The sequence below is a fragment of the Pogona vitticeps genome, chromosome 2, assembly GCF_051106095.1.
Source record: "Pogona vitticeps strain Pit_001003342236 chromosome 2, PviZW2.1, whole genome shotgun sequence".
NCBI lineage: Eukaryota > Metazoa > Chordata > Lepidosauria > Squamata > Agamidae > Pogona > Pogona vitticeps.
Genome location: NC_135784.1, coordinates 182,664,522 through 182,678,608, shown reverse-complemented (window position 1 = coordinate 182,678,608; position 14,087 = coordinate 182,664,522). Strand labels below are relative to the sequence as shown.

At 41.8% G+C, this 14,087-nt stretch overlaps 1 protein-coding gene across 3 annotated transcripts in view; it reads left to right on the top strand.

The window, feature by feature from the left end:
* The window catches only part of PDE4A (phosphodiesterase 4A), a 510,240-nt gene that overhangs the window by 91,865 nt on the left and 404,288 nt on the right, over positions 1–14,087 (top strand). For 2 of the 3 annotated variants that reach the window (XM_078386601.1, XM_020798676.3), the window contains one exon: positions 8,977–9,209. In XM_078386601.1, the coding sequence (XP_078242727.1) occupies positions 8,977–9,209 (233 nt within the window). Of the gene's footprint in view, positions 1–7,752; positions 7,856–8,976; positions 9,210–14,087 lie in introns of those variants that run through there. The other variant, XM_020798677.3, reaches the window with a different exon arrangement.

Sequence of the window (14,087 nt, the reverse complement as noted above, 5' to 3'; positions counted from 1 at the left end):
GCAGCTCCACATAGAGAGCATTGCAGTAGTCTAATCTCAAGACTACCAGTGCATGAACCAGCATTGTGAGACACCTAGTGTCAAGGTAGGAATGCAGCTGGACAATCTGTCTGAGATGGAAATAGGCAGAACAGACTGCAGATGCTATCTGGGTGTCCGTTGACAGTACTGGGCCCAGAAGTACACCCAAATTGTGCACCTTATCCTTAGCAGAGAGAGAACCCCTCTCTAAAGGAGAAGGAAGCTCTCAAATTACAGACACTAGGAGTGCCCACCTGCAGGACCTCTATCTTGTATGGGTTCCGCCTCACTCTATTATTCCTCATCCACCCCAGCATAGCGTCCAGGCAGCACACAATGTACACTGCCCTTTCTCCATCTGTATTTATCCTCATGGTGATCGTGTTAATATGGCTTGGAAGGAATGAGCTATAAATAATATACAATTACTTGTAATGAGTTACTTATTTTCTTCTTATTGTCAAACAGGGGCATAAGGAAATCACATTTCAAAAGTAACATAATGGCTGAAATCTGCTCTATATTTGGTAATGGAAGACTTTCTGTGGCCATCCCGTGAGCTCCACAGGGTTTACATAAGATCTGGGGGTGCCTTGGGACAGAAATAGGAAATGTTTAATTAAAAAAAAACTTATCCATCAAATGACATCGTCATCCTTACATGGTATAACTTACACGAACAGGATTTTAGCCAGTTCATGGGAATGATGTAACTTTATTGGTATAATGTATAATATTTTCATGTTTACTTTCAAAGCTACTTATAAAGGACTCTCTTTTTTGCATTTTGACAGGAATTTTTTCAAGGTATAAGTCATTCTTTTTTCACTTTTTAACATCTTATATTTTTAAGAAATAGAGAGGAATAAGCCGTGCCATGAGCAACACAGCAATTTGTTTTTTAAACACTGTAACAAGTCGGTGTCATTAATTCTTTTTAAAAAATAATTTCCCAAGTTCTGCCCATCAGATAGGTTACACTGAGAATGCCTGGATTAGATTTACCTGTTGAGTTTCATGATTGAGGAGGGATTTTAACCCGTACCTCCCCAGTGATAGTTGTTTCCTTCTAACTACTGCATCATACTAGCCCCAGTATAAATGTTTCATACAGAAGATTCGTATATATGCATGATTCATCTGCCTGATGCATATAGTGGACAGGCAGAAGACAACTGGCAGTCAGCATGTTGAGGAAATCTTTCAGTCGTTTGTTCCTCAATCCCCAGCCCAAATCAATAATCTCCTACTTCTGGAGATCATGCCTGTGAGGAAATAAGAGGAAACTGGGACTTGTAGTCATACAAAAATAGAGTCTGTAAGGCTCTGTGTAAGATGGATTTAAAAGCACTGAAATGTTCTCATGAGATTGTTATTCAGAGTTTGCTCTGCCGGACACAGAGATAATAAGCAAGGAGGAGGAGACCGGGGGAAGCCGAAACAACACATGCCAGTTAATTGGCTCGAGATAAAGCACCTGGATCTTCTCATGTGAAATAAGGGAGTGGACTGTGTTATACCCACTTGATCTTAATTGGTTAGCAGCTTGGAAATGTCATGAAGAAGGTGGTACAGAGACATGTAGAAAAATGGTTGTTGATGAATGTGACAGATGATGGCAATAGTGGATGTTGTGGAATGTGAGAGGTTTGTCTTTTGCAGGAGAAGAGGGAGGATAAATAGCTTCTCTAGATGCTGATATGTAGAGAGAGAGCAAAGATGATTACTTAATTCTAGTTGTTCTTATTTTACCTAGAAATAGTAAGCTTATTTAATGATGGTAACTGCTGGGTATGCTTATTGTTTTATGCCTTTTAATGCTACAACTGTATTCTAATGAAACTACTTTATTTTCTTAATAAAACAATTATTCTTAATTGAAAGACTTGTATCTTGAACAGCAGGACTTGCATTTAAATCCAGTGGAGATCTGAGAAGGTCACTAATTGCTACTGTAATATAGAAAGGTCCCACCTGGCCAGTCTGTTGTGCTGTCTAAGGAAGCACACAGTCAACGGTGTTTTGCTTTGAGAGTATCCAAAGGTTTCTTTTAAGGTCAAGCTTGTCCATGGAGCAGGAACTATGAACCTCTGAGGCCTAAAGGACCTACCTCAGGTAATAAAAGTGGTGGTTTTGCGTCCAAAGTGACTCCTCCCCCGAGATAGTTATCTCTTTAGGGAGAAGTGATTTTGACAACGCCCCCCCACAGCTAGGTAGTCGTAATGTTATAATGAAGCCAGACCTCCTACAAGGTCCTTCCCTTCTCTTTTAGTCTACAGAATCCTAGTGTTTGGGAGAAGGCATTTCTCCCTGAGAACAACCACTTTTCTTCCACAAAGGCATGTTATAGTTTGAAGCGAGCCACAATCTCTTTGCCTCAGTTTTCTTGTCTGTAAACTGAGAAAGTCATAATCATCAAAATATCATTGTTATGAAATTTTATAATAAATAAAAATGAGTAAATAGTAGAACACAGGTGTCAGTTTTCAACCTTTTCAGAACCTTCAACATCAGCCTTCAACTTCACCTGGAAAAATGAAGCCCCAAATCACTTTTTTACAATACAAAAATTAGTGAAAGTGGTGTGAGCCAACTTAGATTGAGGTATGAGAGACTTGTAGATTCCGGCTTTCCTACTGGAAACCACTGGAAGTTTACTTAAAATAAAAGAAGCTGATCTTGGAGAAGAATCTCATTCTATAATGACATGACTTTTCTGTTAGAAAACTGGGCCAGGATCCAGAGCAGCAAGCCTGCCAATTACACGAAGTCTTTATACTGGATTAGCTGTCATGCACTGATCAGTTTTAATTGGCCAATTAAAATGGCATCATATCGGGGACATTTAATGAAGTTAACACTGTTTTACTCTGTAGTACAATTTATTGTTTGGAAATTATTTCCTGGAACACACGGCTCCACTGAGGAGGACTCTGCTCTTCAGGTACTCCTCCCAGCTCAGAAGGAGAAAACAATGCAGGAGATTTGAAACCATCCAGAGACCTGGAGGGCGTAACAGGATGGGAGACAGCTGATTCAGCTGTGGTTTCTTTCACACAGCTGTCAACTCTGGCAGTGCTATTTTCAGAGCAACAGCCAATATGCCAACTGCAACCTGGCAGGTGCCTTTCTCCAACACAAAATGAAGGACACCTTTAGAATCTTCTGCTGGGAAAGGAGAATGAAGCCTCTTTCCTGAAGCTATTTTGCAAGGAGGATATCTAAGAGCATGTTAAGTGTTATACAGTAATTGCCAAGGGGAGAGAAGTAGCATCTTCGGCAGCTTGCTCATGTAATAACCACTCTACCACTGTTATGTTGGAAATAGATCTAATAAAAAAGCAGAGGAAACTACAAGTAACATAGTTCCCAGTAAATACTAACAGTAACTTTTCACAGCTAGGTTATGAAGCAGAATCGCAGAATCTTAGAATAAGGTTCACAAGAGTCATTGAGTTCAGTCTTCTCTCGAAATGCATAGCTAAAGCAAACTTAACAAGTGGCAATTTGACCTCTGTTTTAAAACCTCCAGCAGAGGAGAGATCACCTCCCCCTGAGGCCCCTTCCACTGTCAAATAACTCTTTCCACCACATTCTTCCTCATGTTTAGACAAAATCTTCTTTCTTGTAATTTGAAACTATTACTTCAAGTTCTACCCTCTGGAGCTACAGAAAGCAAGCTTGGTTCATCTTCCATGTGATCGGCAAAGATAGCTATCATATTGGCTCTCCCTCATGTCTTCTCTGGGCTAAACATACCTAGCTCCTTCAAACGTTCCTTGTAAGGCTTGGTCTCCAAGCCTTTTACCATCCTGGTCAGCCTTCACTGCACACAGTACTGTTATTACCTTCTATCTTAGTAAAAGCAATATCAGTAGTACTGTAGTATAACTAGCAAGATCACTGTTACTACTTTGGTGCAACACACAGCATTTTTAGATGCTTTAAAAAACATTTTAGAAGCATTTTGAGGAGATTTTCAAGTTTTACACCATTTCCTTATCACTCAAAAGTCTCCACTCCCCCTCAAAGTAACTAACAAAATACAACATAGGTAAAACAATACAAATAGTATTTTTGTAATACAGTTGTGCCTCGCTTAACGATTGCCCCACATTACGACGAAATCGCTATACGACAATCTTTTGCGATTGCAAAATGATGGTCTAAATGGGTTTCAAAATGGCCACCGGGTGCTTAAAATGGCTCCCCGCTGTGTTTAGGGACGGATTCCTCGCTATACAGGTAGCAGAAATGGCCGCCATATGGAGGATCTTCGCTGGACGGTGAGTTTTTACCCCATTGGAATGCATTGAACAGGTTTCAATGCGTTTCAGTGGGGTTTTTAATTTTGTTTCACGATGTTTTCGTTTAACGGCGATTTTCCTGGAACGGATTATCATTGTTAAGCGAGGCACCACTGTAACTGGTAATGAACAAAGAAACAAGCAATGTAATGAGATCCCCCCCAAAAACATTTCAAGAAGTAATGGCATTGGGCTGTGTTTCAAACACTGCAATAAGTAACCAGAACAAATTACTTTTAAAATGTAGTGATCTAATCTGTAGTTTCCGCCATAGCGCCATGAGCCCATTTCTCATCTGACTTTGAAGCTTATTAGTACCTGGATGGCCAGATCATGATGAAGGACCAGAGATCACTAGGTATTGCTGCAAAACATTTCACTTCTTGAAATGTTGGGGGGAAAATAATTATTTTTGAAATCCTTTCTGGAGAGCCATTGTTCATCTGAGTTGATGATATACTGCCTGGGGAATTCTGGAAGCTGCAGCTCAAACGCACGAATCTGCACATATCTATTGATTTCCTTCTCCAAGAAAGTATATTCTATGGATGTGCCAATCGGTTTTTTAAGACTCCCATTGCTAAAATTCTCTAGAGATTTCTCAGTCGGAATTCTGGTACTTCTTGCCCCCAAACCGCTGCACACACCTATGTGCTTTTAGGTGTGTGTCAAAAAGGAAAGTGTCCCAGTGCTTCCTGGGAGTCCCGGGTCTTTGTGGGAAGTGCAGTTGTCTGGGGATGCCCCATAGAGTGCCTAATGGACAATGAGACTACACTTCCCACAAAAACCTAGTCCTCTCAGAAAGCACTGGGGCAGGTTCCTTTTTGTACAGGAAGTATTCTGAAACAGTCTGGATCAAAGGCCTGTTTCAAGTGTGAAATGTGGATGTGTATAAAGTGTCTGTGGGCAGGAACTCCCAGAATTCTGCTTGGGGAATTCTTGGAGAATTCTGAGAGTCGGATTTCTTTTTTTAAAGACACACCCCTATATAGCCCTAGTACACCCCTATATAGTCCTAGTAGCTATAGCAGAGTGCCTTGATCACAACCTACTGCATGTTCCTCTGTGTGAACGCCACTGTTTTGAATGAGGGTTTGCTAAACAATGAGTCAGAGAGTGGAGAAGGTTGTGGATGGGTGCTAAGTCTCTCTCTGTCTTTAAAATGTGTTGCTAAGATAAGCATAGGGTTGCCAGATTCATGGGTATCAAAAGGAGGACATAGTAATACAAAAAAAGAGGACAGAGGAGGACATATTGAATATTCCATTTGAATAGTTCAGGATTAAACCCGCAATCAATACAATTGCTGCCAATAAATGTCTCTTAGTGAACCGAATAAGAAACAGTCATGTTAAAAAATAAAAATAAATTCAATGGAGGCTTTTTTTTTTCAAAATACCAAAAGACATTATTTAAACAGCCAATTGTACCCAAATCCACCCCGGCCCGGCTGCGGGATCCCCCGGCTGCTCACACTCTGCACAGGCTTAGAGGCAACCTTGCCAATCTGGACATCCAAACAAGGCTCCGGCACAGGCAGGGGGAAAGCAACGCCAGGCAAAGCCGAACAGGGCAGCCTCCCCTCCCCCCGAGGGTCATAAGTTCAAGGCTGTGGGCTGTGGGACTTGGAGTCCCTGAAAGGGACTTGGAAACACACACAGAGTCCAGGTGCTCACCTTCCCATCAGTGCGCTCGGGTGCTGCTTGCTCCTGGCTTGGCGGGTGGCGCTCTGCTCGCTCTGACTTTCTGGGCTCCACGTGGGCTGAGCGGGCATGGCGGATTGCCGAGCAGCTGCGCCGTAGTAGGAGGGGACAAGGACTGCACTCTGACACTGGCGGCAGGTAACGGGTGCGGCCGGGCGACCAGGCACGGGGAAAGACAGAGGGAGGGGGGGGGGTCCTTCCACTTCGCCCCCTCCCATCCAAAATTATAACATAAAATATACAAAAGCCTGACATGTTAAAGGTTTTTATCTTTGCCTGACGTCTGGTAACCCTACACAAGCATACTGTAGCCTGCAGGTTCTTATAGGCACCTCTAACCATGTAGGATGACTTGCTATGGCCTGCTAGATGTTTATGTTTCCACTGTCCTTTAAGTCAGGCTGACCTCTCTGCAGTTCCTACTTCTGACCACCGTTCAGTGGAGGCATTGCTGCCTCCTTTAGCTGGAGAAACATATCAGCAAATGTACATAAATATGAGCAGATGACTACCCCTCTTATTTAAAAATCTAGATAATGAAAAAGTACCACTGGAGGGCAGGCAGCTGCACTGGGGAAAGGGGCAAATGTCTCTGTGTTGGATATAGACAGTCCCTCAGGCAACCCTCCTAAGTAAAATCCAATGGAGGGAAACAGAAAAACACAAAGCCTCTTCTGAAGCCGCAAAGGGAGCCAGCCTGTGTAAAGGTTAAGGTTAAATATAAAGACATGCTTTCTTTTCAAGTGTCACAAGAAGGAGGAAGATTGTTGCTCAGACATTCAAGATATTTCCAGTCACAGAGCTGAAATAAACAAAGTTCTTCACTAGACACCTTCAAATGTTTCTTTTCCTTTGAGGATTATTCAAACTGGAATCTTGTGGTGTGGGTTTTTTTTTAATCCTCTGGCAAGACCATGGAGTTATAAATGGGCATTTACAATTTTTGAAGGCACTCTGTGTAACTGTTTTGTTCTGAGAATGTCAGAATCCATGGTAATGCCATTTAGTAATTAGCTCTCGCTTCAACATTTGATCAGTACTGGTATATAAAAGATGAGGAAAGTCCTACTTAAGAAAACTCATCTCGTGCACATATCCTACATCAGGGTCAAACAATAGTACTGTAGCGGAATCCCTATTTGGTTTTTTTGGTGGCTGAAGGTTCCTGTCAGCATTTATTTGGGTGTAGCTTCACTGAGAATGGTGGAACTTACTTTTGAATAAAAATGCATAGGGATTGGGGTATAAATATTTTCTATCTTTATGCCGAAATCTATTTGAATGAGTGAATAAATATAAAAAATTAACTGTATATCCAAAGATCAATCCTAAAGTTGCCTGGTAGAGCAGTGCTGCTTTGAGAGGTGGCTGTGCTTATTTTGCACGCATTTCAATTCCAAAATGACTGTTTTCATCTTCAGTTTTTGCATTTAATTGCCAAAGTTCACATTTTTCCTCCAGTTTTCTTCTCTATACTCACTCTGTGTGCCCATGTGCTTATATATGTATATAAACTCTGACATGTTTAAGATAATCCTGGAGGAATTGTTAAATGCAGTTTTGTACAATGAAATAAGTATTTGTAAGAATCAGTGTTAAAGAATCAAGCAAAGCTAGAATTTATCCAGCTGATTAAATAGTAACAGCTGAGAGAGCAATCCCAGGATTGGCTAACCCTGGAATAAAGCTAGCAGACCTAGCACACACACTTTGTGGTGTTGTGGGTTGGTGTCGTCGTGTTGCTGTGCTGGAGTATCCTAGAAGAAGCTGTGTCTTCGTACTGTATATTGGAGGAAGAACTCTGGCTACTGGACTGACCATATGGTATTTGACTGTTGAACTAATTTACAAGGACTTTGACTCTGATTTATGCATTGAACTCTGTGGAAACTGCTGTGTATGACTTCGGGACTGGAAACAAGGACTAAGCTGTACATATATGTATATATACTGTAAATAATACAACTATTCTGCTATCAACACTGCTTTATTGCTTGGCGTCTTCATCTCTCAGGGAAGTTCTTTTGGTTAGTGCCACCTGGTGCATCCTGGTAGTACCGCAATGCTGTCAAAGCCCCACAAACCTTCCTATTCAGGATAAGAATAACATTTCATGCATCTGAGCTGGTGCCCTCTAGTCCATGAACGTTTATATCAAATAGACCAGTGGTTCTTAACCTTTGTTACTTGGATGTTTTTGAACTGCAACTCCCAGAAACCCCAGCCAGCACAGTTGGTGGTGAAGGCTTCTGGGAGTTGCAGTCCAAAACTCCTGAGTAACCCAAGGTTAAGAACCAGTGAAATAGACATTGCTGGTCTTTAAGGTGCTATACCTAGTCCTCAACAGTGGCCATGAAACGTTGGGACTTTAACAAAAACATACTGTATAATTTTGGAGCTACCCATGAGAATTTGGTGCACAGCCTGAGGAAGATGAATTATCATTGCGAGGTCACTTTTTGTTTTGTTAATTTTTTTAGTGGTCCCATAAAGGTGTCACCGATTCCTGCATTTGTATTGTTTTGGGAATCATGTGGCCTTTTCCTGATTTTTACAAGGCTCTTAATTGTTTTGCTGCTACAGGGTACCATTCTCTGGAATGCATTAACAATTTGGCATTACAATAGGCAAAAGGCTGTTGCTATTGATTTTGGAGCTGCATTTCAAGAAGGGCTAGATGAAAATGAAACAAAAGAATAAATAAAGAAGACATTAAAGTCTCCTTAGCAATGTCCACTCATGTTTAATGGTGCCCAGATTTTGCTTGCTCATAGTAGGGACATCTTACTATTTCCCAAGTGAAGCATGAACAGAACTGGGCTCAGGAATCAAATTTCTAAGTACTGTCCAGATCTCAAGTTCACTCATTTACTCCTTTGAGCATTTGAGACTGTGTGGGACAGAATAACCTAATTCCCTCCATCTTTCTTTCTTTTGCTCTGCAGAAGCCCAAGGACACCTTGGATCCTAACTGGTGCAGCCGCTCTTACAATTCCTCCAGCATGCTTGGTGCTGACCTGCGACGTGGACGAAGGCGCCTCTCCTCCAGTCTGCAGGTCCCTCCATGGAAGCCCGTAGACAGAGCACGCTCACCGGAGCCAGACAATGTCCAAAGGCCAACCACTCTGCCCCTGAGAATCCCTCCTCGAATTTCTATCACCCACGCAGACCCAAACAGGTAAGGCAAAGGAATGCAGTGGGCTGATCAGCAGGCAGATGGGAAGGAGATGGTTTGAGTGGTTCTACAAGGGATGGTAGCACATAGTTGTGGCCCTGGGAGGGATTTGAGGGTGGAACAGCCTGGAAAATATACTTTTGGGCTGCAGTGCCTGACTCCACTAACCAGCAGACCTCTGGTTGCAGTGGCTGGGGGACACTGGGAGTTGTAGTCCAAAAAAAATTTCATGTTCCAAGGCTCTGGCTATTTGTTGTGTTGTCTCTATTGTGTACACCATAGATATATGGGAGTGACTCTTCAGGGAGACGGCAAGTGTCAAGCTGCAGAGCTGGGAAACTGATCCACCCTCCTTGACCGGTGTCTCATTCATGTTTCTGATTACTCAGTGTTCACACAAGCAACTATGATTTACACTATAATTTATAAGAAAACCTTGGGTCTCCAAATAGATAGAAGAGGCTCATACTGGTTAGAAATGAAACTCCACATTATGATAGAAATGTCAGTGTACGAGATTGCTTGACAATTGCATGGTTGGCAGCAGCAGTAATATCCGGCTTGGCTATGCCAAAATACCACCATCTGGAGATCAGAAAAAAAAGTATCTGTTTGCAGCTAAGAAAGAGCAAAAGGATGCCAAGACTCAGGCCTCCTTGACTTCAGATATCAGCTGACACTCATGTTGGCCAAGGGCAGGATAACCACCTTCTGGAGGAGCTTCCTCCCTTTCAGCCAGCCAGAGAGAGAGAGAGAGAGAGAGAGAGAGAGAGAGAGAGAGAGAGAGAGAGAGAGCCACCAGGAGTGTTCAGAGGGTGTTTTCTAGAAACAATCAGGAAGGCTTTGGAACAGTATCCTCTTCTATTGCCTTTCTGTCCCTGAGGCCAAGCTGAGCCCTCAACCCAGAATTTGTTCTTCCTGCTCTTCCTTCAGGCTGGGGGGGGGGTGTTGACCACTGCAGAAAATTTTAGTGAGAAAAGATAGTTTTTGCTGAAATGCGCTTATTTGATTTATTCTGACAGGAATTGTATATAGATTTATATGCTTCTTGGGTGACCCCTGCTGCAGTGAGAGTTATTATAATAATAAAGATGTTTTCTTGTTTGCTCAAGGTGCTGTCTGGTCAAGTCCAAGGTCATTTACATGTGTTGGGCATCATCTGTCTCCCACATACACAAGGGGTTCTTCTAGCCTCTTGTTGTGCAACATTTTTGTCTGGGAAAAAAATGCTTGCATTTTATAATTATCATTTCCTTGGGTTATTATTTAATACCAATTATTGTGTGATCTTGGACCTTCTGCCAAGAGAATTTTGGCATTCGGTGGGAAGAAAGGTGACTTATAGCAGACTCCAACTTTGAACATCTCTTGCTATTACTATAGAAATTAGATAAGACACAGTCATTCCTGTTTTATCTAAATATATTTTAACATAGCTGCTCCCTCGTGCTAAGCTTTAATTCTTATGCCATAATTAATTTCCAGTATTCATATTCTGGCAAGAAATTAGCATAGGGTTAGGACAGGTGTTAGCCTTCCAGCTCCCCGTTGCCCACAGCATGTAGATGTTTCCAGTGAAAAGCACTCCTATAAGGATGGAAAGCAACTGTAATAATATAAGCAGAAAACTAAAATGAAATGTTGTGTGCTAGCTGTGGTTCTAAAGCAATGGCCAATTTCTCTACTCATAAGGAGAGTCACAGCCCCTGGATGCTACCAGCAGTTTTTCTTTTGGAGGTGCCCCCCCCTCTTTTTTTTCTTGCCAGAAAATTAGGGGTTTGATAAGGGTTGCTTTGGAGGCTGCTGGAGTCCCTGTTTTAAGCTGTAATGAGAGACAGCTCAAGATATTTTGCTTCCTCAGCTACAGCACCAAATTCTCCCAAATTCAAGGCACATGTTGTCTAAAGCCACAGAAATTAATGTGACAAGGCAGACAAAAAATATCAAAACAAAACAAGCGCCTCTTTTGTAGATTGACAGGGGGAAAAATAAAAACCCCAGTAATATCAAACTGCCCTTTTAGGAGGCCTAAAATCTTCTGCCTGAAGTGACCACCTGATAGTGCTTAATGGCAGGGCCAGCAGTGGGAGGCTCTTGGCTTTCTTCTTTTGTCCCTCGCACTCTTTGCCTGCCCTCTCAAAATGATATTTCCTGGCCAGTCACCTCCTAGCTTGAAGTTAGTCCCTGCAGTTTCTCCACGTCTCACTTCGGAGGTGTGTGGCAATGTAAGAGTAGTTCTTCATTGCTGTGATAAAGGCGGCCATTTCCCTGTTGCCGTGGTGGTATCCCCCTTCATTAGGACATTGGGACAGTATTCTTCCCAAAGATCCTCACTATAATCTGCGAGACCTGGTTCTGTTGCCAGCATCACTGTATGTAGTCTGTGGCATCCCATCTGGGTACCACATGGGAGGCATTTCTGGTTTCTGTGTTGCTGCGGAGACCTACTGAGGGTCTCCCATGAACTGCAGGCTGGCCCAAAAGCTTCTGCAAGGTGAGTTTGTTCTGTAGCCAGTGAGAAGGAGAGATGAGACCAGGGCCAGCTTGTGGTCTCAGAATTTCAAAAGAGACACACACACACACCCCGCTCTGGTTATGAGCTGTTTGTTGGAGAAGGTGAAAGGGTCCATCCCAAGGAGGGTTTTTGGAAACTTGCTCTAAAAACCAAGGTAACCATGACAGTCCATGAGAAAGAAAAAACAAATGCTGTTTGACAAGGCATTAAGACCAAAAAACAATGGATATTTTTCCAGACAGGCTGAATGTACGTCCAAGGCAGAAGGAAACTGAAAGAGGGGATGTATTTTATAATTGGTCTCGATTTCTTAATAGAGTTGGAATAACTTAGATTTAAATTAAAATATGGATATAAGCTGATATTTAGAGGATAACCAAACAGTATATAGATATATAAAAGAAAATACAAAGCTCTTTTTTGTATTGAAAAATGAATAGTTCAGAGGCATGTATAATATGAATAGATTGGATGATTATATACTCTGTGTTCTCCTATCCTCAAAACCCTTTTTCCATCCCTTACACTCCCTTTTACCTTTTGTATTCCCTACCCTATTCCTAGTAGGTTTTTTTTTAAAAAAAAGACCAAGAAACAATGCTACAGAAGTATTTAAGCTTTGTACTTCTTCAAAACAACTCGTATGGCTAGGTGGTAAAAAAATTAGAGGGGTATGAGAAAATATTCTTGAAACACATTCTGTAAGTTGTCTGCTTATTGTATTCAAAGGTTTCAGGTTACAAACTGTTACTTTATCCGTATGCTAGAAGAAAAAAATAGGCTGATTTATACCCAGACTATAAGCTTGCAACTCTTTAGAAAATCCAGCATTTCCCACTTCAATTTAGTACAAGAGATTTCCTTTAATATCAAGTCCACATGAGTTAATAGAGGACTATGTATGTATGTATGTATGTATGTATGTATGTATGTATGTATGTATGTATGTATGTATGTATGTATGTATGTATGTATGTATGTATGTATGTATGTATGTATGTATGTATGTATGTAAATAGCCTAACCCTAAATAACCTTAACCCTAAATAGGATGTAAGACAGTGTTAAAAAAGAAACAGAATTAAAACACATTAAAAGCAACAAAACCCCAATGGTCCCATTTAAAACAAACAAACAAAAAAACTCTTAAAGAACCAGTCAGGGAAAGCCTGCCTGAAGAGAAAGTCTTTCACCTGCCTGCAGAAGGATAACAAACAACTCAGTGGGAGGGAGTTCCAGAGTCTGGGATCAGCAAGAGGGAAGGCCCTCTCCTGTTTCCCCACCAAACACAGATGTAAGGGTGGCTGGACCAAGATAAAGGCCTCCCCTCTTGATCTTAACACCTGGGTAGGCTCATAAAGGGAGATGCAGTCCTTGAGATAGTTTGGGCCCAAGCCATTTAAGAGCTTTATAGGTTAAAACCAGCACTTTGAATTGTGTCTAGAAATGGACTGGCAGCTTATAATGGGGGTAGGGGTGCGTGGGTGGGTTATATGATCGCTGTAGCCAGCCCTGGTTAACAGTCTGGCTGCAACATTTTGGACCGCCTGGAATTTCCAAACACCTTCCAAAGGCAGCCCCACATAGGGTGCTTTACAATAATCAAGCCACATCTCTCTTTATAAGCCTGCCCAGACTTTAAGAACACCAGGAGAACTGAAATCACCCGACATATAACAGGTTTACTGGAAGCCTGAAGACGTTAATCTCGTTATCCCTGTGACAGAATGACCAGGGAGCAGTAAAAAGTGTTTAAGTACATATCGTAGACAGAATCCTGGTGCTTATTTATTCCTGCGTAAGTGCAGTGGCATGAATCGGAACAGTGGATCTCCGATAGCTAACAAGTTGTTGCTTCTGTTCTGCACGGTAATCCTTTTGTATGTGATGAGGAATGGAAGCTGCATGGCAATGTGTAGGTGCAAATAGATAGTGTAAATAATCAGAATTCAAAACGATTCTTACCCAGTTAATGTTGACTGTGCTCCCCCCCAGTGCTGTTGTGCATATACACACGTGTATCCATACTTTTTGTCTGTACAGACAAATAGAGGCATGCTGGAGAATTTTTGAACTTTTCTTCAATTGCAACTCCCATCATCCCTCATCATTAGTAAACGATGGTGGGAGTTGGAGTCCTTCAATAGCTCAGGAATCTACATATTGTTTGGCCCCGATATAGAGAAAAATAGTTTACATCTGTAATGTTGGCCAGCTGAGGATGGTAGTCAGTGCATTCAAAGAAAGTGAATTCTAGTCTGTGAAAACACCCTAAAACTGTTTTGTTTTTTAAATACTGCAAGACTCTTTATTTTACTGCAATTGGCAAGGCTACCCTTCTGGCACTGGACATGTTAAAAGAGCCC